Source organism: Tympanuchus pallidicinctus, unplaced genomic scaffold (assembly GCF_026119805.1).
Source record: "Tympanuchus pallidicinctus isolate F22 unplaced genomic scaffold, pur_lepc_1.0 scaffold12, whole genome shotgun sequence".
NCBI classification, from domain to species: Eukaryota; Metazoa; Chordata; class Aves; order Galliformes; family Phasianidae; genus Tympanuchus; species Tympanuchus pallidicinctus.
The window spans coordinates 8,050,399-8,074,032 of NW_026294637.1; the positions used below are offsets into that span (position 1 = coordinate 8,050,399).

General features: G+C 42.5%; 2 protein-coding genes across 4 annotated transcripts in view; both read left to right on the forward strand.

The window, feature by feature from the left end:
• LOC128075602 (cell surface hyaluronidase-like) overlaps nucleotides 1-12,353 on the forward strand; it is a 48,199-nt gene extending 35,846 nt beyond the window's left edge. The window contains exons 20-25 of one of the 2 annotated variants that reach the window (XM_052672507.1): nucleotides 4,413-4,595; nucleotides 6,348-6,561; nucleotides 7,273-7,374; nucleotides 8,602-8,762; nucleotides 9,887-9,996; nucleotides 12,024-12,353. In XM_052672507.1, coding sequence (XP_052528467.1) covers nucleotides 4,413-4,595; nucleotides 6,348-6,561; nucleotides 7,273-7,374; nucleotides 8,602-8,762; nucleotides 9,887-9,996; nucleotides 12,024-12,223 — 970 coding nt within the window. In that variant the 3' untranslated portion in view covers nucleotides 12,224-12,353. The remainder of the gene's footprint in view (nucleotides 1-4,412; nucleotides 4,596-6,347; nucleotides 6,562-7,272; nucleotides 7,375-8,601; nucleotides 8,763-9,886; nucleotides 9,997-12,023) is intronic. The other variant, XM_052672508.1, reaches the window with a different exon arrangement.
• CEMIP (cell migration inducing hyaluronidase 1) overlaps nucleotides 1-23,634 on the forward strand; it is a 105,686-nt gene that overhangs the window by 33,651 nt on the left and 48,401 nt on the right. Inside the window, exons 2-4 of one of the 2 annotated variants that reach the window (XM_052672509.1) lie at nucleotides 19,821-19,931; nucleotides 22,070-22,222; nucleotides 22,907-23,045. In XM_052672509.1, coding sequence (XP_052528469.1) covers nucleotides 19,856-19,931; nucleotides 22,070-22,222; nucleotides 22,907-23,045 — 368 coding nt within the window. In that variant the 5' untranslated portion in view covers nucleotides 19,821-19,855. The remainder of the gene's footprint in view (nucleotides 1-19,820; nucleotides 19,932-22,069; nucleotides 22,223-22,906; nucleotides 23,046-23,634) is intronic. The other variant, XM_052672510.1, reaches the window with a different exon arrangement.

Consider the following 23,634-nt stretch of genomic DNA (forward strand, 5'->3'; position numbering starts at 1 on the left):
TTAGGAGATGGTGTCCTGTATACAGATTTTGTGTCGAGGAGATTCAACTGGGTGCTGGGCAGGCTGTTGTGAGATTGAGAGGAAAAATATCAGTATCATGACTGAGATAAAGGAACACAGATCTTCTATTATTTGTTCTTGAGAAGGGCTGGAGACTGAGTGGTGGCTTTGCTGGTTTTGCCTTCTGAAGTTCAAAATTCGCCCTGTGAGAGGCAAACATGCAGAAGCAGCCTGTGAGAATTTTTGCTTGGCTCCCATATTCTGAACAGGAAAATTTTGAACTCCCATTTTTCTCAGCGCATGTAGAGCTGACCAAAATGTCAGAGGGTTTGTTTTAAATAGGAGTAATAACAGTTGTGGGAGGCTGAATCACTGGATGGAAGTCTCTTGTTTTTTCATGCCTGAGGAAAAAATAAGTAATTTTCAGTTGTACTCTATTGCATGCCCTCATTGGCTTACACCAGATTGTCATCAGTGAGATCAGGATTTGGACTGTGCACGTCCATGGTCATCAGTTATGTGACACACCATGCCAATAGACATGGTGGAGCCGTTTTTCAGAATAACTGAGGGGTTCCCTGAGCCAAAATACAGCCAGCAATGATGTACAGCACTAGATCCTACCCATATGCTCAGTATTGATACTTCATCTGACACAGTCACAGGACATAGTCACCAGTGAACAAGTGTTCGTTTGTCCTCTCCCAGGCAGTGAGAGTCGCAGACATGTGCTCTTTCAATGTTTACTGCAGCCAAATCTCATCTCAAACTTGTGTGACTCACATTCCACCACTCTCAGAAGTCTCCCCTCCTTTGCCTGTTCAATCTTGTTTCCCTGAGTGGGAGTTTGGGATTTAATTATGGGGGCTGTTCTGAGGTTGTAACAGAGGTATGTATGTGTGCACATGGAGATCTGTATTGACCATACGTCCAAGAACAGGAAACCTCTTGCCTGCTGTTTTCCCTCATCCTTTTTTGCTTTCACTTATCCCAAAAACCTGCCCAATGCCAGAGCACACAGATACTTTTTAGCACTTTGCCCCATGTTTCAAAAGAGCCAGAACTGCAAAACGGCAAAATTCAGGTGAAAAGAAAATGGCTTCTCGGGTTAGTTCTACCCAGCCATTTCCAAAAGGAAGTAAACAGGATAGACACATTCATAAACTCACATGAAATGTGCTGTGGGGATCATTGAAGGACAGCAACAGAGGGGCAGAAGTGCTGTGTTTGATAGATCTTGGTGTAAGTTCAGAAACCTTCCAAGTAGCATCTGAAACTGTTAGAACTTGCTAATGATGCTGTGCTATTGCATATTTAGCTTTCCCCTTTTAAAGGTCTTTTGTGTGGGGTTGGTTTTTTGGTTTTTTGTTTTGTTTTGTTTTGTGAAAACAACAGGAAAACACTGACTTGATTAAAAACAGGAATGAAAAAAAAAATACTGTTCCTTGCTTTTAAAATGAACTGAACTTTATCACTAAAAAATTATGAACATGCTTACATAGTTTTGTGATGAAAGCATCCTAAATATCTCAAGTTAGTTTCCTACACGTCTATCTGCCTTTCATTTATATCAATAGCTAATTTCAAAGTCAGACCCTCCATCTGAGTGTATTTTTGTTTTTCTTGCAAGATTCACATAAGAATGAAAGTAGAAGAAAAGTCCAATGCATTGCTACATCAGATAGCATTTTCTGTATCAGTAGAATGACTTCTGTCCCTCAAATTTTAAATGACTTCTTTCTGCTGATCTTTGTGCATGTGATGGGAAATGTCCTTTCCCAAACAGGCATTTCTTCTTGCCAGTGCAGAGCGTGTCCTCAGGACACCTGCAAGGATCCCAGCTGATAAGAAGGCAACCACTGCAGCAGAACAAGGGCTTCTGCCCTATAGGATATTGCTAGCTCAAATGTTTCTGATTCTGCCTGCCAATCTTCACCTCAAAGTAGCAGTGAGAAAATACGACAGAATGGAGAGTTTGAAGCAGAGAAATAAAGGAGGAGTCATAATTCATTGACCACCCTGAAAATAAGACAGGCTTCCTGCACTGGAGACCCAGCCAGGAGGTCTCTGTGGCCAGTGCTGTGGCTGAGGGAGGCACATGCACATTTGCTTTCCTTTGAGCGCAATGTCCAAGACATCTCATGCCTGACTGCCTCTTCTAGCCTGAGGTTGCATTTCTCATTCACTTTTGGCAATGGAGAAAAAGACATTTCACCCATGTCCTGAGGGCGTCCCACAGCAATACTCTGTGCTTCGCTTTTGTTGTGCACAGCTGTACAACCAGGCATTTGGGAGAGTTTACAGCAGCTTCTGTACAAGCTGAAGAGCCAAAACCAAAGTAAAGAACTAAATAGGAAGCTGTTAAAATACCACGAAATTAAATTGAAAATAAACACCTTATTTTTTCCAACATTTACTTAAAGGATAACTTTAAATACCTTCTCTTCACCCATCTCTTCCCAAGACCTTTGTTGTGGGAACGTATTTATTTCCTTCTCTTCTTTCACAAACTCCCAGGTAGGTGCCTTCCATTTGATCTTCTCAATCGTGATACAGTTTATTTCAGAGTTTGGTTCAGCCTGCTCACGTGCACAACAGGCTCTCATTGCACTCAGATTCCCAAGTACCCCAGTGACTCAAGACAGTCACAGCTGTGGTTTTTTCATCATTTTCTTTCTTTTTTTTTCACCAACTCCAATTTCCTTCCCTGGTGCCTTTTCTGTTCCCTGGGGAGGTGGCAGTCAGCACAACATGGCACCAAGGCTGGTTCCCAACATCTGAAGGAGATGACAAGGCCATTTTTTTTGGTAGTGTCTTCAGGGGATGAAATGTGCTAATGCAATGCAAATTACCCTTATGAAACAGCCAAATGTCTTGGGACTCCATCCCAGAAATATCCCACTAACATGGCTCTGGTGCATTTCTTTCATTTCCTCTAGTCAAAGGCCAAATCATCTGAAAATATATCCATTTTCTAGCTGTCCTATGTTATGACACAGCTGGAGTTGGTTAAAATCTAGATGGCATAAGCTGATGGGTCTTTGTGTATGGCTTTGATTTATTATTCTAGAACAGCCTGTCCCTTCTTCAGTACTGTAGTTTTGTTCTGCTCTAACGAGAAAGCCAGAAAATGTCTGAAGCAGCTTTGCTATTATATAGTCCACATCTAATGCAAAGTAAAAGTCTAGGCATGCAGGCTCCCAGGTTTTGTTGTTTGCACTCCTCAGTGCTTTACAGACCAGGATGAGTGGCAGATCTTCTTAGCAGAGAAACTTTGCCTTCCTCAGCTTCACAGGGCCCTGAAAGGCAGCTGGTGATGGTGGTAACTGTCTGCCTTCAGGCCAAATTAGTATTTTCACATTTTTACCAGGAAGCCAGGTAATTACATTTACAGCCTTGGTGGTTTTGGAAATAGAAGGAAAGCAAACCACAGTAATTGGTCAGGTACCTGCATGCGGTGCACTGAGCCACTTCAGAGGCTGGAGAGGAAAAAAAATAATTACACAAATAGTCTTGTTATTCAGTTTCTCTTTTCAAGTGTAAACATCTTGTGACATTCTGCTTTTCCCAGTACTAGTGCACCCTGCAGTCAGGAAGGGTCTTTGGTTTTGGGAAAGACTGTAGCCATCAGCATCTGAACTGTGCTGTGACTGCATCTTTCTCCAAGCAGAAAGAAAAAAATGGAGTTTTGAGGCAGATTTTCTCTCCGTGAGGTGACAACGAAGGTCACAGCATAAAGAAAAGCCATAGGGACAATTAGTTGCAAATATGCATGCTAACACTGTGGTGGTCAAGTGTTAAAAGACCATTTAACTTTACCTGTAGTTGTTTTAAACTGACACTGAAGAAAGAGCAGGGGAGAGGGAGATTTTAATGGAAAGCCTGATCATAAACCTTGCCGTAAAGTGGAGGAAGCAGATCTCTTAAGGCTGTGGCTCTGGTTCAAGTCAGAGATTACTTTCTGATTCCTAGACCAGTGCCCCTGGTGAAATGTCTGCTCAGTGCTGGTTCCCTCTCCTGCAGCAGCTCCAGATGAACTAAACTGAGCCCTGGCAGCCTCTGGAGTTGTGAGCAGGTATGTGACTGGTTGTTCCTCGGTCCTATGAGCAAGGAAGAGAAAATCTCTTCTTTTATGCCATCCTGGCACCTGACTCAAAGTCCTTTGAGGTCAACTTGGGTCTCTGGATCAGACCTTTGTATAAACAGACGTTGTTTCCAGACAAAGGGGAAAAAATAAACCTGATTTTCTCTGGCACAGAGGATTTGGGTGTATTTTTTTCTGGTTAAAGGAGGAAGAAAACCTCAAAATACATTTATTTGTTTTCCCCTGAAGATTGTGCTCTTGACTGGAGAGCATCTCTCCCGCATTCATGCCCTTAAGCAAATTTTCTCTTTCCTCCTTTTTATGACAGAGGAGACTGGCTGCACATTGCCCTCTGCTATCCCAGGAACACCATCTTCCACGTGGTGAAAGATATCTACCAGCGACGGACAGGGATGGTGCACAGCATAAAGCATTACCTCATGGCTCCTTCCCGTGACAGTGTTCTCAATGGGACCGGCGAGCAGCTCTTCTACTTTGACAGAGCATTGGGGTGAGCCCATGAGAGACCTCCAGTGAACAGGCAGCAAACCTCTGCGGTTCTTCTCATTCCTGTCCTGCTTCTTCCTTTCCCTGTCTCATAGTTAAAGTTCAGTCTCATCCATCTTGCATGGTCCTTTCATTGATTTCAGGTCAAAGCAGAGGTATGGGACGGTATAACCTAGATTAGGCCTACTTCAGTCAAGCACCAAGCAGCAAGATAGATTGGGAAATTTCAACTTCTTCATACTCCCATGAGGAAAGGTTGACCACAGTGCATCTCTTATTTTGAAGGCAAGAAGAGAGTCCTAGAGGTCATGCACTGTCTTTAGAGGAATCCAGAACACCTTTACTTAAGTAAATATCTTACGAAACCATGTTTCCCTATTTGCTAAAACAGTTGGGAAGGAAAAAATTGTTCAGTGGTCTAACCATGATGTTTCACCTGACTAAGCAGCTACTTTAGAAATCAACCCACAAATGCCAAACTTGAAAATAAGATGTGATGTATTTATTCTTTCAACCATAACACATGAGCAATCAAATCCCAGAATGTTTTCCCTGCTAACCAGGTTTCTTGGTGATAGCCAGGTCTCTTTTATGATAGGAATTGTGAAATAACAGTTTACTAGTCAATCCCACTTTTCTTTTTTTTTTCTTTTTTCTCCATTTTTTCTTTCTTTCTTTCTTTTTTTTTTTTTTTGGAGAGGAGGGGTTAACTGTTGCCCAAATTCTGTTAAAAAAAAAAAAAAAAGGTTGTTTACTACTGAAAAGCAGGGGAAAATTGTTACACGTGTGGGTCTGTAGAGGCAGAACCATTGTCTGCCAGCAACCGTCTGGACCTGGTACGTGCATATTGATGGACATAACCCAACTTAATTCTGGCAGTATCAGCCTTTTCATTCTGTTTAATTCAGCAGTGCTATTTTTAGCCTCTCAGAGTACAAAAGTTAGGGGACTGGCTTTTTTCTTTTCCTGTTGTTGTTTTGTAGACTTTATTTCATAATGAGTGGGATGTTTCCCCTTCTTTTTTTAACCCCACATGCTGGATCCTTGGAGAGGAACCAAGCTTACTCATTCTTTCTTCCAGACAAATAGAAACAAATATTTAGTTTTTAAAGAAATAGAAAAAAAGCAAAAACAAAACAAGAAAACCTTTACAGCTCATGCATCTTTTTGATCCTGAAGCTTAGCTGAGCTGTTTATGTAATTTCCTCTGCCTGAATTGCAGAATGGACGCAATTGAAAACACACTTGAACAGCTAGGAAAAAATGAACTCCAAGGGCCAGAAGATCTGGCTGCCTTAGAAGTTTTGTCATGCATGCCTAGGGCTAAGCTGTGCCTGTAGGCCAGGGCCGTGAGATGCAGGAGCCAAAGGGGACGATGCCAGTATTTCTAAGCAAGCCTGTTTCCTTCTGCACAAAACAGCATGAGCATCTAGCAGGATGCAGCTGCGCCTGGTGCTGGAGGTGATGCATACTCCACAATGCTTGCCCAACAAAGGAAGTTGGCTTGGGTGTACGGACTGAGAGTGCTGCAGGTCTCATCATGCTGGGTTGAGAGGGAGGCTCTACTTGTGTCCTTGCAGACCAGTTTTGAATGTACAAGTTGCAGGTGTTCTGTATTACACCACTCTAAGGGTTCTTCAGTGGTGTTGCAAAACGGGAGGGATAATAGAATTTAGCATGCAAAAACCCTCCCTCTATTCAGCTTTTCCCTTAAACACTTCATGACTCTGATCAGTATGTTTGCTCTCATTTGTAGGTACCTATTTGTCTACCTGCAGGCCCACGAAGCTCGTCAAGGGCACAGTTACTGCTCCCAGCAAGGCTGTGAACGTATCAAAATCATGGCGCAGATGTACCCGGGGGGGTCCTGGAGCTGTGCCCCCAACCCCTTTTTGCAGAGGCCAGCTGCCCCGCAGCGACCTGTGTCCCAGCACCAGGCAGTGCCATGCAGGGCTTGTGGGGCCCCACAGGTAAGAGCGCCCCTCCTACAGCACCTGAGGTCATGCAGCACGTATGCGTCAGTAGGGAACAGCTGCTTGTGAATCTGGCCAGCACTGTGTAACATGTGGAGGGAAGGATTTTGCACTAAATTTCTGCAGTTTTCTGTACTACGCTTCAAAGATAACCTCATAGAAATCACCCGACTGGAAGCAGGTGAATGCACAGTCACAGCATCTTTTTTCCCACCCCCTTTTTTTTTTTTCTTTTTCTTTCAAACAAGCATAAAAGAACACTTCAGAGAGCTCAGACTGGATTAGCCTTGAATTCCAAAGTGCAGTATTGCTGTTGAATTTCAGACTGGGAAGTAATTCTGGTTAATAAGAATGATGGGAAAATCAGACCTAGGTTCTCTTTTCATTTACAATTCTGTAAATCCTGTAGTATTATTTCAGGCTCATACAAATCCGCACCTCGGTTATAATCAGGCAGGATATATGAAACTTACATTCAACTTCTTATTCAGAGGCAGAGTGACCATCAGAGGTCCCTACCAACCTCCACTGCCACAATTCTTTGGTAAATGTTGTCTTAACAGCAAGCACTTGTGAATCAGGGTCATAGTTTGAAAAACTATGTTCTTCAAGCTTTCCAACTGTGAGCATTGGTGCTTGGTGTCATTCTGCTGATGAAAACCAGTTAGCCTACCAGTTTTTTGAGGCTCTGTCTCCATGTAATTGCAGCTTGCTATCACCAGCACGCCCTCAGTCAAGTATGTAAGAATCCAGATCCAGTCCCTCAGCAAGGCAGACATACAGAACCACTTGACATCTGCATTCATTAAGGTATGTGCTTTGCTACATTTGAAATGGTGATTAAACAGGGAGAAACTTTATCTCCAAGGTAAGTTATTGCAAAACCTTGCTGAACTTAGGCAGAAGGAAATGGGAAGTTCCCCTGGAAGACAGGAGTGCATTGTTCTCCTTTACAATTAGCTCCATTCTAATCACTAGGAGTTCGTATTCTATTCAGATGAGGATTTGAGCCCTAAAGGGGAAAAAAGGCTTTTTATCACCTCAGAAGAAGAATTAACACCACCACTCTAATACAGAGGATGTGGGGAGAAAAGCACATCAGAAAGCAGTGCTTACAAAAGGATGAAGGGAAAAAAACAAGCTTGTTTTTCTGACTTTCTCTGGCACTGCTCTAAAAGATAAAAATAACTGTATTTCACGTCTGAAGGAGTTGGAGCTGTCAGGTTATCCCTGCACATGCCTTACACCTCTGCTTGGATGGAGAAGTGTGACTGAAATCACGTCAGCAAGGATGCTGCCCAGGTTCACATGCCGCGGAGTTATATTAAGTGCTGACAAATGCCTCCTCCTCGCTCTGCCTGACCCCCTGTTACATCTCTGAGAGCCTTTGTCTTGCCAAAAGCAGAGATTGTGGCACATCCTGGGAGCTGTAACCTGCAGAAGGAGCCCCTGCTGCAGGAAGCAAGGGGAGTAGGAGGCACGTGTGCTAAACTCCCTCGAGGCCCAGGGATGGCACTACCAAAAACGAGTTTGTTTTTGAGATCTTGCTATACTGACATTCCCAGGGAAGCAAAAAAAAAAAAGTCCACGTGTGGCTTCTGTCCCACCACTGCTGTCTTAGCACTTCTCTCCTGCTCTTTGGTCAAATCTGCCATGCCAAGTGACAGTCATTTCACCCACATGAGAAGAATCTGTGTTAAGGCTGAACTAAGCATTTTACTCCCAGTATTTTTGGCTTCCCAAATGTATTTCTTTAACACACAAAATATGTCCATGACCTCATTTTTCATGTTTTTGGTACCCCAATGGGCTTCCCAGTGCTACTCAGAACGAATGGCTTTTCTTCCTCCTTCCCTGATGGTTTATCAGTGATACCACTTCATCTGCACTAATTACATATGGAAAACTACAGGCTGTAAACACCAGATATTTTCCTCGCTTGTAATGCCCTCCTTATGGAAAAATGGGAGCATAGCCTGAACCTCCACATCACTCACTGCCTGCCTCCATAAAACTTACTTCTGTGTTTTGTTGCAGATAAATGACACGACGCTCCTGTTCAGTAGCCCTGGGGTGTTCTTCGTGGTGCTGGATGCATGTTCAGGAGCAGTTGTGAGTAGGCGGCACTTTGACACAGTTGCTGGGGAAAATGTGACCGATTCAATAACTGATTATGTTCAAACATTAATAAAAGAGAGGTAAGCAAAGTGCTGAAAGCCCAGCTTGTGTAGAAGCCTGTGGCTGATAGACAAAGAAAGAAAAATGAGCTACTTTCATATCTGAACCTGTGCTCTGAAGGAATCTGGCAAAGACTGAATACGTACAAATCCTGAATATCACTCAGATAATAAGAGAAGGACTGTCTCTCTCTCAGAATTGCACAGATTAGAGCAGAAAGAGACAGATTTTCTAGAAAACTGTCAATTCCTTCTAAATGAACAATCCATTTTTCCAATATGGAGAAGATAAGGTCCTTGCAATGACATTTGCAGTCCTGTGTACACATCCCAAGGTCCAGCAGTTTCCTGGCAGTTGATGATTCAGTTTTCCATTTCTGAAATGGGTTGGTTTCTGTTTACCCTTAATGATTGTTTTTACCTCTTCTGACAGATGAAAATCATAGGTGTGCCAGATTTTCCAGTAGGACTTTGCTTTGGATGAGCCGATGAACAGACCTGCGTGCCTGTTACCTTCAGTGTGTCCTGGCAGTGGTCTGGATCATCTCTGTTTGTGTCTGTTCCACATTCCTTGTGGTTTTATGTGTCGCCACATAAACATGGAACAACAGAGATTTATAGATAAATTCTTGGCTGCTGGCAGAAGCAGGTCAAATAACCAGAAAACAGACTTTCAGTCCAAAGACATTTCTGAGCAGTTCATGACCAAAGATTAGAACACTGCAGAGTTATTCCATCTTTACTTCTGCACACGAGTATGTACATGTATAGAACGTGCACAAAGTGACAAATATGCACGTGATGACTGTACATTTGTATTGATTTTCTTGCATGCTTTTGCAAGCTGGACATTCAGCTAAATGCAACCAGTTGTGCCTGTAATTCATTGCAGGTACAATTCACTGAGGACTTGAAAGCACATCTGTGAGGATTGCAGCCAGGCAAGCGCTTGACTTTAAAGCAGCTTTTCAGTGCATAGATGGCTAAAGAGTCTCAGAACTGTAAGCTTACATGTGACTGAAATCACAGGGATTTAAGTATGTTCTTAAAATTAAGCAATCAAGTCCTTTTCTTAATTGGTCTCGCAGATTCTTAACAAGGGTAATATTTTGCAGTCGTGCAGTAATTACTATCCTTCTTTTCAGATCACTTGTTCTTGTGTGCTCTAGAGATATTGGAGACAAGGTGTGGAGCTCTGAAATGTCTGTTTTTACAAGGTTAGGTTCGGCAAAGCCTATTGTCTTCCACAGAGAAGGTAAATATTTTTTATTTTCTTGGATGAAACAAAGGTGAAGCACCAGACTTGGGAAGTTCTTACTTACAGTTTTACCTTGAATTGCTGTAAAAAATCCATCAGTATCATTGGTCCAGAAAATTCAAGTCATTTTGGATCACAGATTTTTATACCCTTAGAGCATTCATTTAGAAATATTTTCACTGTATTTGCAAAGAAATGAGAAAGAAAGTAGGAAAATCATTGCAGATGACACTGGCCAGATCCTGATTAATGCTCTATTCCATTCCAAAGACTGTTCTCTTCATAGTAAGACGTTTGTAGGCACCTCCTCACTGCGGTGCCTTTAAGCAGCACTCGTTTCTGGCAGAACAGCTTTCAGCCTGAATTCTGTTTCTGATGGATTTGAGGGAACTGCTTGTGGAAGCTCAGTGTGCACATAGCTGCCAGCTACATACTGCCTTCATTGTGCTGGGTTTCCTATTAGAAAACGGGGCTGTTGAAGTCCAGGTTTGGACAAATGACTCAAGCGATGAGGAAATTAGGAAAATAACTAGCTAGCTTGAGTCAGATTCCACCTGCAACCTCTTAAGCAGAAATCAGATGCAGAATTGGTTGTATTTTCAGCTCCTTTTTGTTGTTGTTGTTGTTGTTGTTGCTTTTGCTTTATTGAAATTTACTTTCAAAGCTTATTGCTGTGACTGTTCCAGGAAGAGAACAGCATAATCTTTACAGCAGAGACAGTAGTTCACTTTGGTGCCTGTTTGATTCCTGAGAAGCTGTTTTATCTTTCATCCTTTCAAAGCAAAAAATTTGAGGTTTTCTTTTTTTTTTTTTGCTATTTCTTTGTCCTGGAACTTCATTGCTTCATTCTTTCATCAAAGCCCTGAATACTTTTGAAAGGAATGTCTTGATTAAAAAGGACTCTTTTTTGTTTACTTTGTCAAACTTAGTTCCCTGGCACACCTGCACTGCTCGCTTGGATGCAGCCATTCCAGGTCATTTTTGGGAGCTCGAGTCCTCTGCCCCTGCAGCACACAAAGGAATACACAGGGCCACCACAAGTCCCCATCAAGGGCCGTTTCCTTGCTCTGCTGCTTCACTTGAGAAGTCAGGGTCATTGTGCTGATGGCTGACAGTGGGATTAAGCCGTGTTGGCTGATGAAGCGTTGCCCCTGTTTTACTTTTCTTAAGGGCAAGGGTGATCACCTGCACGCCTGCCCTAAGTTCCAGTCTGGGTAATCATGTTCAGATTCATGAGCTTTCTCCTGCTGATTCAGGTATGTGCACTATTCTACTTCACAGCTCCAAAAGCGACTGCATGCAGGGCTGTGTTCAGCCGCCGCTGTGGTCCGCTCTGGGGGGCTGTGGTTCAGGGCAGGCTGGAGTATTTCTCCCAAATACGTATTGCTGCTGCCAGGGATAATGCACAAAGCAATCCTCTTGACCCCAGTGGGATCAGGATTTAGGGTCTTGTTGCCTGGTTCTGCAAAACCTTATTTAAATTAGAAGTGTTTACGGGAATAGTCTTGATCCAACCATCTGCAAATAGCCTTGGGAGTCTTTGCAATGAAAAGCATAATATAAACACAAGACATTATTATTAAAATCAAAGAACACATAATGCCTTTGTACTTTGGGACAGCAGAGGACAAGAGCAGAGCTGACATGGGGAACAGTTTATGCATAACAGGAAGAAAGTGATGTAAACTAATAAAAGAAGGATTCAAAATGCCTAACCATTTTCATGTAGTCAAATATGAAAAAGTACCAATGGTTAAAAAATAAAGAGTAGAACATCCCTCTAACTCACATCTGGGATCCCATCTTAGCTTATTGAAATACCAGCAGATCTGTGACGCAGTGAGGTTACAGCTTTGGAAGCCCTATTCCCTCTTTCATCATTCTTTTTGCCTTTTCAGCGTTCCATTATTTTAATCCAAGGGGGAAAAAAAAAAGGCTAAGAAGTTCCAATGATGTTCATGCTGTATTGCTAATAAGTGAAAGGATCCACCCAGGGGGTTACACTCACTGTGTCTGTTTTACAGGGAGTTTTGCTATGCTCGGCTATAAAGGACAAGCCAAGCCCTCCTGGATTAAAGTCCTAAATCACACTCGTTATCAGAAAACTGCTTCTCTACAGCATTATGTTCCCTTGAAGACGAAAGAGTATCAATGTTCAGATAATGCCTTTTCTCAGAACCACTCAGAGCACAACTCTGCAGGGGCTGCAGCACCCTGCGATTAGCATCGTTGGTGTAACCACAGCCAGGCAAGTCCAGCAGCTGTCACCAAATTGCTCTTGTTTTTATGGGATTGTATCAAACCGATGTTGTTCACTTGTATATTTTATAATTAATAAATATATTCTCATCTTACTCGCTATGGTAGAGTTTTATTTTCCAAACAGTGCCCTACAGGGCGGATAGGAAAAGCCTGTGGACTGCACTTCCCAAGGAGGAGAAGTGTTTGAGCAGTGTCTATGATTTGGTGTCAAACGGTAAGTTCTAAAGGCAAAACCCTGTTCTTCAGTGTCATAGGCAATGAAAATGAAACTTGGCATGGAAACTTTAGCAGCATCTAGCAGTGAAACAGATCTTCTATGGCATTTTAGGTGAGCTCACAGACATCTACTTGCATCAGTGGGTAAGCGTGTGATCATCTTACAATAATATCTTCTAATCAACCTGAATATATATGGTGACAACAAGGAATTACAAATGTCTGTCTGTAGCTAATGACTGGTGAAATGCTATTTGCCCAGTTGATGCGAACATTTAATTAAACATGTGCTGTGCAGGGTAAAATCTTGCATTCCCCTTTCAATGACTGTATTGACTTTCTGCTCCCATGGAGGGTTGAACTACTGCTGGTATTAGTAGCTAAGATTCTTTGCTTTTTGAAATGAAAGGCAAAGAAAGAGCTATGTATGCAAACAGAGACAAACCGATGACTCACTGACTACAATTTAAGTACAAAAGTAGGATGAAATGATGGGATTCTTATTTTGCTTTGAAAGCAATGTTACCTGGTGACAGCAAGGAAGGAGAGGGCAAGTTCAGACTACCATGTCTTTGCCACGGAATTCTTTACAGGAGCTGCACAAGTTTACAGAACGTTCAAAACTGGAAAAAAAAAAAAAAAAAAAAAAAAAAGTTGAAATTCTGACACATGTAAATAAGGTAATTATGATGTTCCTTTGTTATTGTTTACTTGCTTCCTGTTAAGCCCACATCTAAAATCTTGGATTTCTTTTTTATGTTCAGAAATCACAAGCCAATCAATGTCGTTGTTTGTCTTAAAATGTGATAATTCTCTATTTTCTTATACAGCAGAGTAAAAGAAAATGCATAGGTAGGGCTTGTTGGCTGGCTGCAGCTGTGTTGGATTACTTTGTTGATTGGTCACTGTGGTTTTGAGTGTGAAGATCCTAATGGGGGAAAGGCCAGCTCAGAGAAAAAGGCCAAGGATTGGTTTATTTGCATGGAGAAAACTTCATTTTTGCGTCATCCTCTTTTTGCAAACAAGACAAAAAAAGTAATGGGTGTTGGGGTCCTGACTAACAGAGAGAAATGTAAAGAAGTAGCTTTACTTTTACTGCTCAAATATGCAGGTGAGTGTGTATTTGCTGATGTTCCTTCATGTCTGTAATGGATGGATCCGTGGCCGTAGATAAATGTGTAGCATCATAGATCTTTTCTCAACAGAGAAACATGTTTTTTTTTCCAGCTCTTCTACAAAACTATACTGCCCTTTCCCTCACTATTTAGTGCAGTGGGAACTTTGCATATCAAGGCTAGCCCTTCTGTCACTTTGGGACTTATGGGAGCATGGGGACTGTGCTTCACAGCTGAGGTGCCATCACACACCTCCCCACAGGCCCAAGGCTTGAAGGAAATAGACATCTGAAAGATCTGTGGGCAGAAGAGGAGACTGTGGCTCCATCTCTATGTCAGGAAGGAGAAGCAGGAGTTGGGTTCAGCCAGAGGAGAGGTTCTGGCTTGCTAGAAAGCGTGAAGAAGTCATTGATGCTGCTCAGGAAAGTAGGCTGGAGCAAACCCCTTGAGGAGCAATGGGAGCTGAGGCTCCTGGTGGAGACAAGTGGTATGAGAGCCCAAGCAGCTGGCACTGACCCTCCTTGGAGCTCTCTGAAGTCCTTTTGAACTATTAGTACCTAATTGTTATGATTTCTGAGGCCATGCAGGGGAAGAAAAGCAAGAGGTTTTTGGCTGTGAGCTTAAGCCCAACATTGGAACAACTACTTACAGAGTGAGGCTTTACTTTCTTGGAGATTTATTTGATAATCCCTGACAGGTCCAGAGCCTGGATCCCAATAAAACTTTGCAGAGCTCTAACCCCAGTCTGAGACTAAACAACTGGCAAAAGACAAGCCTGGTGAAGGAGAGGAATGTGCCTAAACTCCTGAGAAATCTCTCTTCCTCCTCCCACTTCAGAACGAGAGCAAATGGCAAATGTCCTGGAGGGGAAGGCGTGGAGCCATGGTGAGCCAGATGCAAACAGCAAAGTACCACAAAAGCAATAAGAAAAATATTTACATCCTGATGGAGCTATTTGAATAGTTAAAAGCGGCTGCTTGAAGAGGATTCAGGATGCTGTGATCCTCATAAGCTACTGCACACGCTTTCCTTACCCTGAGAAGATCAAAAGTCTCAAAAGCCAGGAACGGTCCACAGAAGATGTTCCTCCATGGAGCCTTGGGACATTCAGGATGAAGTTTTCAAGGTCTGCTGCTAGCTTGGCGTGTACCAGAAGCCTGTGTGTGTGAAGCTATAGGGTGTTGCAGTACAACAATAGGGTAAGTGTTGCGTGGCTATTTTGTTTGTGGAGAACTGTCATATTCCTCCCTGGAACGTCCAGAGCAGGAAAGTCTCCATCTACATGCTGGAGTGCATGTGGACTACGAGTGCCCTGTAGCTAATGCAGGCACGTTCGGTACATCTAATGCATTCAGGACATACGCCTGTCCTGTTATTTCCAGAGCATTTTTTCAATGGGTACACTTTAGCTCCTTCTGAAAGCATTGTTTTGGCTGTACACCAAGAACTTTACCCAGTAAAGTTAGTGCATTCTGAGCCTCCGAAGCTAAGGCTCAGCTTCCCACCACCTGGATGGTCTGAAAACTTCGTGATGTGGATGAGGGTTCAGTGAAATGCTGAGCAATTTAAAAGGATGCAAGACTGGAAGTCAGTGAGACTCTGAAGGGTGGAGCATTGTGAATTGCAAATGATTTTGCTTTAGCTAAGCCAAAAATTTCTTCCTTTCCTTTTCAAGGTCTGTGAGCCTGTGCAAAAGAGATCAATACTGAAAAAAAAATATTATTTTTATAATTAAAAAAAACCACATCGGTTTTAAAAAATATAAATATATATACACACATATTTCTGCCTCAAAATAGTTTGCCAATATTGCAACAAATTTGCAAATGTCTGAGTTGTCTTTAATTTATTCATTGTAAAAACTCCCTCTAACTCCGGCTCCTCTTTCAGAAGCATCGTGAACATCAGGAATTTGAAGTGACACTTATGTATGGAAAATTTGAGCAGAATGACATGGGATAAATTGATAAGAAAATGATTCATTGGGAAAAAAAGCGAGTTATGCTTTTGACTCAAGTATTGATTTCATTGAAAAGTAAGGTTTGTTGCTGCATTTCATCCTCCTGTACTTGCCAGCAAAAACAAGCAGCTAATGGCTGGATGGCAAGCACAAGATCAAGGGCAGGAGTAGCTTTGCAGCTGTGCTGCCCTGGGAATGCATTTTCATTAGTTATCCCTAGAAATGAGTTTGTTTACTTGTGAGGATGTCTGAAGGCTTTAGCTGTGCTCGTGGTTCATGTGTGAAGGCTCCCCTTGTACAGGAATGTCACTGTAGCAAGAGCTGGCATGTCCTCAGATTCGAAAGGCAAATGCACTCATAAAATCTGTCTTCCCAGCTGGGGTTAAAATGCAAAATTTCCTGATCAGGGTGAGAGGACAGCTGCTGCTGTGCAGTGTCAGCACGGAGGGAGCAGAGGCGCTAATTAAACAGCTCCTCCTTCTGAAGAATCAGCTGCCAAACTGAAGTTGGCATCTTTGCATTTAGATGAGGAAATATGCAGCAGCTCTTCAGACCTAGCCAATGAACCAGGAAAAGCTCAGCATCAGCTCACATTTCCTTTATTCTGGTTACAGCAGGCTGAGGGCCCAGGTCTGGCTGCCCAGAGCAGGAAGGAGAGAGTCTGCTGCCCACTGGGCTACTAGGTGACTTTGACAGCCAGGCTCACGTGAGCTTTTCTTACACTTCTCCGGGTATGGCTCCACATCCCTGCTTGGTATGTGGCCTCTCTTGTAGTAGTCAGGGTGCATGCAGATTTCTTGCTCCTATTTGATATCTTCTTTGGGGGACATTAGGGATCTGCTGTGTATCTCCCATCCTTGCTGTGTTTGTGTGGTTAATGTCTCTGCTGGACATACCAGGTAGGAGCCTCCTCTTTAGCAGATGCTGGTTTTAAAAAGCATCTTAAAATACCCTATATCAGGAGTTACTTGCTTAAAATTCTGTTCAGAGGCTTGGCTGGTTGTCTCCTGGCCATGCAAGGTGCTGAGGCCATCCTGGAGGGCTCAGCTGTACCATCTGGGCACTGGAGTGTCCAGAGGACCCTACCACTAAGCCTGGAACAACCCAAATTCCTTGGACCATTTGTACTTTTTTTACCCCCAGGGCTGTCTGCTCTGTGTTGCCTCCAGCATTAAAACTGCATGGAGCAATGTGGATGGGGATTCCTGCCTACACAGTGTGCTTTCTAGTACAGTATCGCTGCTGACACCTGCAGTAGCAGCCAGCTGGGGACTAACGGTTTCCTGTATCTACTTTTAGCATTGTCTGCTGGTATTGTTCACTATTTGGAAAGGTCCAGCAGCTGGGAATCATTTCAGAGCATCTGCCTTGCCAGATCCAGGGATATGAGTCCCACTGGCCATTGCCAGGCAGCTTTTAATGGCCAGATGAAAGAGCTTTTCTCACCCAAGAGAGGTGTCACAGATGGTGTTTGAGAAACACTGGAGATGATAGACTGAGCAGGACGCTCACATGGCCCGTAGGCTTTCAGAGTGCCCAAATCCGAGGGGAGATTTGTTGACGGAGTGGGTTACATCAGAGCTGAACTCAGCGACGTGGCGCCCGTTCAAGTGCGATGTAGTGCAGCCGTTGTGTTCCCACGTGGCTCCGAGCAGCGAGCTATGGAACCGGCTGGCTGGCAGCAGAAAGCTGCTCCTGAACCCTCTCCAGCAGGTGACATTAATGGAAAGAGTCACTACCCCTTCCTCCTCTCATAGTAAAATCAAACATGTCGCTGTTTGTGTCTGGGGAAGATGCTTAGCTGAGAGCTTTTGACGGAAAATTCCTGAGATGATTGTCCTCCAAACCACACTTTACTGACACCACGTTAGTCAGAGCTGAATCAGAGGAGTCAGCGCTCGCAACAGAAGCTGTTCTCCTTGGCCCTCTCAGCTCCCCAGCCTTTCCAACCTGAGTGCCAGTTAATACTAACACTGCAATGAACTTGGGCTCACGGAAAGCTGAATCAAACAGCCTGCTGCAGCCACAAAATAAGCAGGGTGCTCTTTGAGCTGTAGCAGATCAGACAGTAGAAAAATATTGGAGCCTTGTGTACAACGGGTGCCTCCAAACATGACAAGAATTTTCAGTGTGTGATTGCTTGTTTTGCTCTCCCTTGATGAGGATGGATGTAATCAGGGAAGCAGCACCCTGGGAGCAAGTGGGGATATAAAAGCAACGGCCATCTTGCACAACCTGGTGGTAAGTACTGTGCCATTCTTGGCTTTCTAAAAAGTGAAGTCTGTCAGATTTGTTATTTTCCTACAAGTTTGCTACAGGTTGCTGTTGTGCACAGTGAGGTCTATTGCCCTCTTCTAGCAGAGACGCTCCTAAGGGCATGCAGTTTTTAATGGGCCAGGGCCAAGCTATTTCTTTACTTCCTACAAAGCAACAGGCAAGCAGATGCATGCCATCACTGTCAAAAATACAGTCTCTTTTTAATTTCTGTGAATATCATCTGATTTTTATGACCTGGAGCTTACCAGAGGGTATCTGGCTTTGTGCAGCTGCGCCTGTACCATAAGGACCGCTGTTTGTCTGCAATATCCATCCGACCCGTCGTTCAGCTTTCCTCTGTCGTTAAAGCAGAATTTAGTGATTGTATTTGCAGATTAAGCTGTGTAGTAATCGCTAATAAACCTTGACGTTTTCATGGTGACTGCTGTACTCTGGGCATACCACTAACAGTGCTCCTCTAACAGAGCCCTGGCTTATCGTATGTTGATGGTAAGTGCTGTTAAAATGTCAGACACGTGCAGCCTGGTTCTGGCACAAATTCCATGGCCATGTTATTGCTCTCTGATAATGTATATCATTTAAAGTTATAGCGTTACTAAGTGCATTCCTCTTTTCTACTGCTCTCTAACAGCATTTCAGCACCTGACAGACTGTGCCATATCTATGCTGTGACCAAGCACATGGCTGTCAATTACACTATACCAAAATAAGCAAACATTTTCCTGCTGGAATGTTTCCTGACAAATTTGGTTCAAATGCTGTTTTTAATACAGTCACTGGATTACATGTGTTTTGAATGTACCACTGTACTTCAAGCTGCATCACCTCTAGGAAGAGAAGAGCACAGACATATGTTCTGCATATCTACACTGTAAAATTTGTTCCAGACTAAACTCCGGTTTTTTGCATATCTTATTCACATGTTTTTGTTTGTTTTATATTAACAAGTGACCTAAAAATAACACGTGCTTTTTTTTTTTTTTTCATTGTCCTGAAGAAACTGGAGCACCCTGGAGTTTCTTTCGATTGCTTTTTTGGCGTCTAAGCTTTGCGATGAATACCTTTATCATATTTTGTCACTGTGGTGTGACATGGCTACAAATAGATTTTAACATTCTACCAATGTTGGCCTACATGGTAAAACCTAACAGTTCCACGGATTGTGCATGACTTTTAAATACTGCTTTTAAGTAGAGCACTGGACATCTATAGCAGTGGGTCTTCATTTCTCAGCGTGACCACATGTGTCAGTACATTGCCAAGAGTTGCAGAATCGATTGCTCAGGCCTGTTGGAGAGAATCATGTTAATTTTAACTTAGACTTTTTTGTCACTACTTGTTTGTTTTTGCCTGGGTTTGCCTACAGAAGAAATAAAACAGTATTAGGTAGGCTGGTTTCAAAAGCAATCCTGGGTTTTGCAACAGAATTATAGGCTGGCAGATTAAACAGACAGTGTTTTGTTGGATCTGAAATCTGAAAAACTGCATGCTTCAGTCTGAAAGTTTCACTATGATTTTAGCTTGGGGGTGTGCTAAAATCACTTGCAAAAATTGTGTCAGTAGTAAGGGGGAAAGAAGGTCCCACCAAGATGTTCCTCCTCGCAGACTTGTCACTCTGCAAACGCCTTCTCCATTGTGTTTCATTACTTTTTTTGCACTTGTGAATACTCAGCTCTAGAGAGTCTTGAAGCTTTATGTGTTTATATTGCATTCCTAAGGCGTTTTTTAGCTACTTTTAGTGGTTGCTTTCTGAGTGTCTATTTGGATTCCCAAGTGGGTTTATCCTAAACCAAAAGGTGAGAAGCTGCCCTTGGCTTCTTTCTCTACTTGGATTGGTCCCTAAGCAGCATGAAGGTGTTAGTCACTGAGCTGAATGGGAGTGGAAGTGGGATGTCATAGAGCTGGATATGACATTGCTTTGTGCAGGGAATAATTTTTGCATGAGTTAGAAAACAATAAAGACACATTTTCTTCATATTCTGTCTTTGCAGGTATCCAAGGTATCTACCCAGAGAAATCGTGAAGAATGGCTCTACCTACCTCCAAGTATCTGGCTGAAAGCCTTGTTTTTTTTCTTCTAGTAGCGTCTTCTGCAAGCACAGGTAAGTTCTCCTGTCACAGGGAAAAAGGGCACGGTTTGTAACACTGTTTTTAAATAACGACATTATTGGTGTATTTTGAGCAACTTTTCACTCCTTAATCCAATTTCTTATAAGAAAAGCCAAGAACAAGGTGTGAAACCTCAGGAGAAAAGCATTTTTCTGAGTTGCCAATATTCCAGAATTAAAGCAGCTGGAGTGGCAAAGAGTGAAATTTCTCAGCAGGTGAAAGTACCCACAGGAAGCCTTCCGGCTCTGCCAAGCATTATCAAAATCTAGCAAACCATCACAAAGAAATAGCAAAGAAAAAAAGCTCAAGTCCTCATAGCTGTGGCTGCGGGTGGCAAGGATTTTGCTGCAGTGTCCAAGTACAGACGTAGTCAGCGAAAAGCTGAGGTATCCATGCCCTTGGTTTCTGTTCCCTACAAGCAGCCCATTGCCTAAGCAGTTGCAGGAGAAAGGGAAGCTGGAAATACCTCCTGGAATCTAGTTGGTAAATTACAACTCTACATATGAACAACTGCTTTTGGTTTTATTTGTTGTCTCATCATTAGCAAATGAATTGAATTTATTGTCAGTGTATATGACAGTCATCTCTGAGCATCTGTTTGCAAGTCCCATTTTCTGCCTGAAATATTTATTGTTTTCAACTATAATTCCATGTGTCTTCTGGAATGAACCCAGAACAACCCTTTTAAGTGAGAAAAAGTGTGGCTGACATGCAATACACTTCCAGTTTCTGGCTGGCACAAGTAGTGTCAAAATCAGGCCCTGGATGCTGATCAGTATTTGACTCAGAGAACCAAGACATATGTTGCTTGCTCACGTTTAATATTGGTATTTAATTGATATTAATTGAGTCATCAAGGCAGTGATTGGTCCAATTTTTTTGTTTTCTTAAGATATGGAGCTGGTAGAGGAATTTGAGAAGAAACTGAATGCAGGTGCATAATTTTGTTTCTATTGGTGTGGAATTACAGATGTATGTTGAGTTTCACAGTGGTAACGCACAACAGCCTCCATCAACGGCATCAGCACCAGCACATTTCCTTGCATGCGTCCACATTTTCAGTCCTTGCCATTGACTGAAAGAATACTTTCCATGGGGTAAAAACAAACAAAAAATTCTACTGAGTGACAGAGCCAAAATTCTGCTGAAAGCAGGGGATGCATCCCACATCTGTCATCATTGATTTGTGGCTTCTGTACTTTTCATATGGTGGTTTAGTTTTAAAGGATACGAATTGGAGAGCAGGTCAGAGCTCCCAAGCCTTTCTGATTGCAAAAAGCTCATTGTTCAAACTTCCATTGACCCCAGTTTCCCAGGATTAGAAAGGTTTACAGCCTCAGAAAATATGCATGATACATGGGACTTCTGCACTTGTGAGTTTTATCGATTAGAATAAGATTTGAAAGTCACATGTTGGGTGAGATTATATCAGGGAAATATTTTATCTTAAGTAAATATTTTTAACATGAGTCTCTGGGACTCGATATGAGCACAGTTTATCTATTACGTCACTGCAATCTATAACCAAACCCATGCACAGAGATGAGGGAACTCAAAGTCCTTATCGCTTCTGTCTGAAGAAGTTCATGAAGCTGGAGTCTCTCTTGTGGAATTCCTATTGCTGTTTCTGCATGTACTGGCAATTCTCAGGTGTGTGGTGCTTTGTTGAGAGTTTGAGCACTTTTACTTCCTATCCCCACTAAAAACAGTTCGCAAACATATCTCAATATTCTTTTTACAAAGATTTTCAGGCCTCATATGGCACTTTTAGGAGCGATTCTTGTTTTAATTTTTCATCAACCTCTTCCTTGGGCCTGTGAAAGACTTTTTTCCAGATGTGTGTGAACAGACAGAGTGTCACTGTAGGAAGGTCAGAATTCCAGCCTTTTCTCTGGCAGTTTTCTGCAGCATAGCATGTTTTTGCACACTTCCAAAAAACAAAAAAACAAACACAACTATGCAGCTTAAATGGTAAGGTAAGGACACATGTACTCTGCTGCACTGGGCTATCGTTGTGTTCCAGGGAAGCAGCAAAGGGGGGTGCTGAGAATGGAGCTTAAAGATGCCCAGATGTAGAGTTTTCTATCTTGCACTTAACACAACAAGGTAACTGCTCCTCACTTTTATCCAGCAGAAGCAGCTGTGGCATGTCCTGACAAGGATCCTGAGCTAGAAATCTGGAACCCAGGTCACAACGAAGAAAACCGCATCGAAATCCGCAATGGCAGGAAGCTCCTCCTCTCATCTTCAGCAACTGTCCACTCAATCCACATCATGGATGGAGGTAAAACATACTGCCCCCAAGTTGGCAATGCTGGGTGAGGAGTGTTTTCCCCTTCGGCTGTTTAAATCACTCTGCCTCATGCTGGGAGAGGCTCCTACTGCTTCCTGGGAACTGGCTGGCTGCTGGACAAAGCTGGCTCTAATTTGGTACAAGGGTGGGTGGTAGCTGAGATGCTATCAGTTCTCTAGCCATCATAATTAATTATTTGTCATATTTTCTGGAGAATTTACAAAAGTACCTCAGTATACTCATTAATTCCATGTTTTGCTTCAAAAACATTTTTTTGTTGTATTATTGTACTGATAAAATAATGCAATAGTTGTGTTCTCAGGGTCTCTGGACTGGGCAGATAGATATGTGCCTTTTTATCTCCAAGGACAGAGGCAAAGTGTTGCTGCTGACTGCTAGTACAAATAGCTGTTATTCATGTTAACTCTGAATTTCTGTCTCAGTTTTGAGTGAGTTCTCTTCCATATAAATCTTATTTGTATTCTCCAAGAGTTGAACTGAGTAAATAATAGGTAAAATCTTCAGAATTTCTACTGAGAGCTTTTTTGGGGGGAGGAAAGGCAGAATTTTTCAAAATTTCAGGTGAGACCCCAGCTCTGAGTGTAGCACAATGGTGTCACGACCTCTGGTGAGCTGCTGTGTGTTAAAGCAAATATCATAACTCTTTCCACATAGGAAAACTGATCATTAAAGACGATGCACAGCCTATCATTTTGCGTACTAGATATATACTCATTGAAAATAATGGAGAGTTACGGATCGGCAGCGAGATGTGCCCTTACCAAGGCAATGTGGTTATCATCTTATACGGGAGGTATGTATGCACAATGAAATAGCTCATAGCTTTCCAGTACGTCTCTTCCATAACAGGGAACAAAATGTTACTTAAAGTTGCATTTTGTCGAATACGTTATGACCTGTGCTTTGTGGAAAGCTCAGTAGCTTATTAAACAATTTAAATGGCCTTTAATAATATGACACAGTTTTGGTTTTGATTTCAAATCTTACTGGGGAATGCACATTACTGTGCTTGGACATGCCAAAAAAGCAGCAAGTATATTGCAGCCACTCAGGCCGATTAATGGATTTTCCTCAATAAGCTCAAAGCCTAAAGATTTAATTTATTCTGAAATTCCTCCTTCAGCATCTTTTATTTCTGCATGAGAATGACAAGTAGGTGAGCCAAAGGATAAGATGTTTATGCCTTGCAGCTTGGTGCAGGATCTCTCCGATTTTCAAGGATGCCAAACTCATATTTAACAACAAATAAGATCTACCAAATTTTTGCTACGTTAACTTCCTATGGAATTCAAAAAATGTGTTGTTAGTCCTGCGTAACATATAATTTGAGTTCCAGATTGCTCCTGATCTTTTGTAGTTGCTAGAATCATTTCAAGTCATTT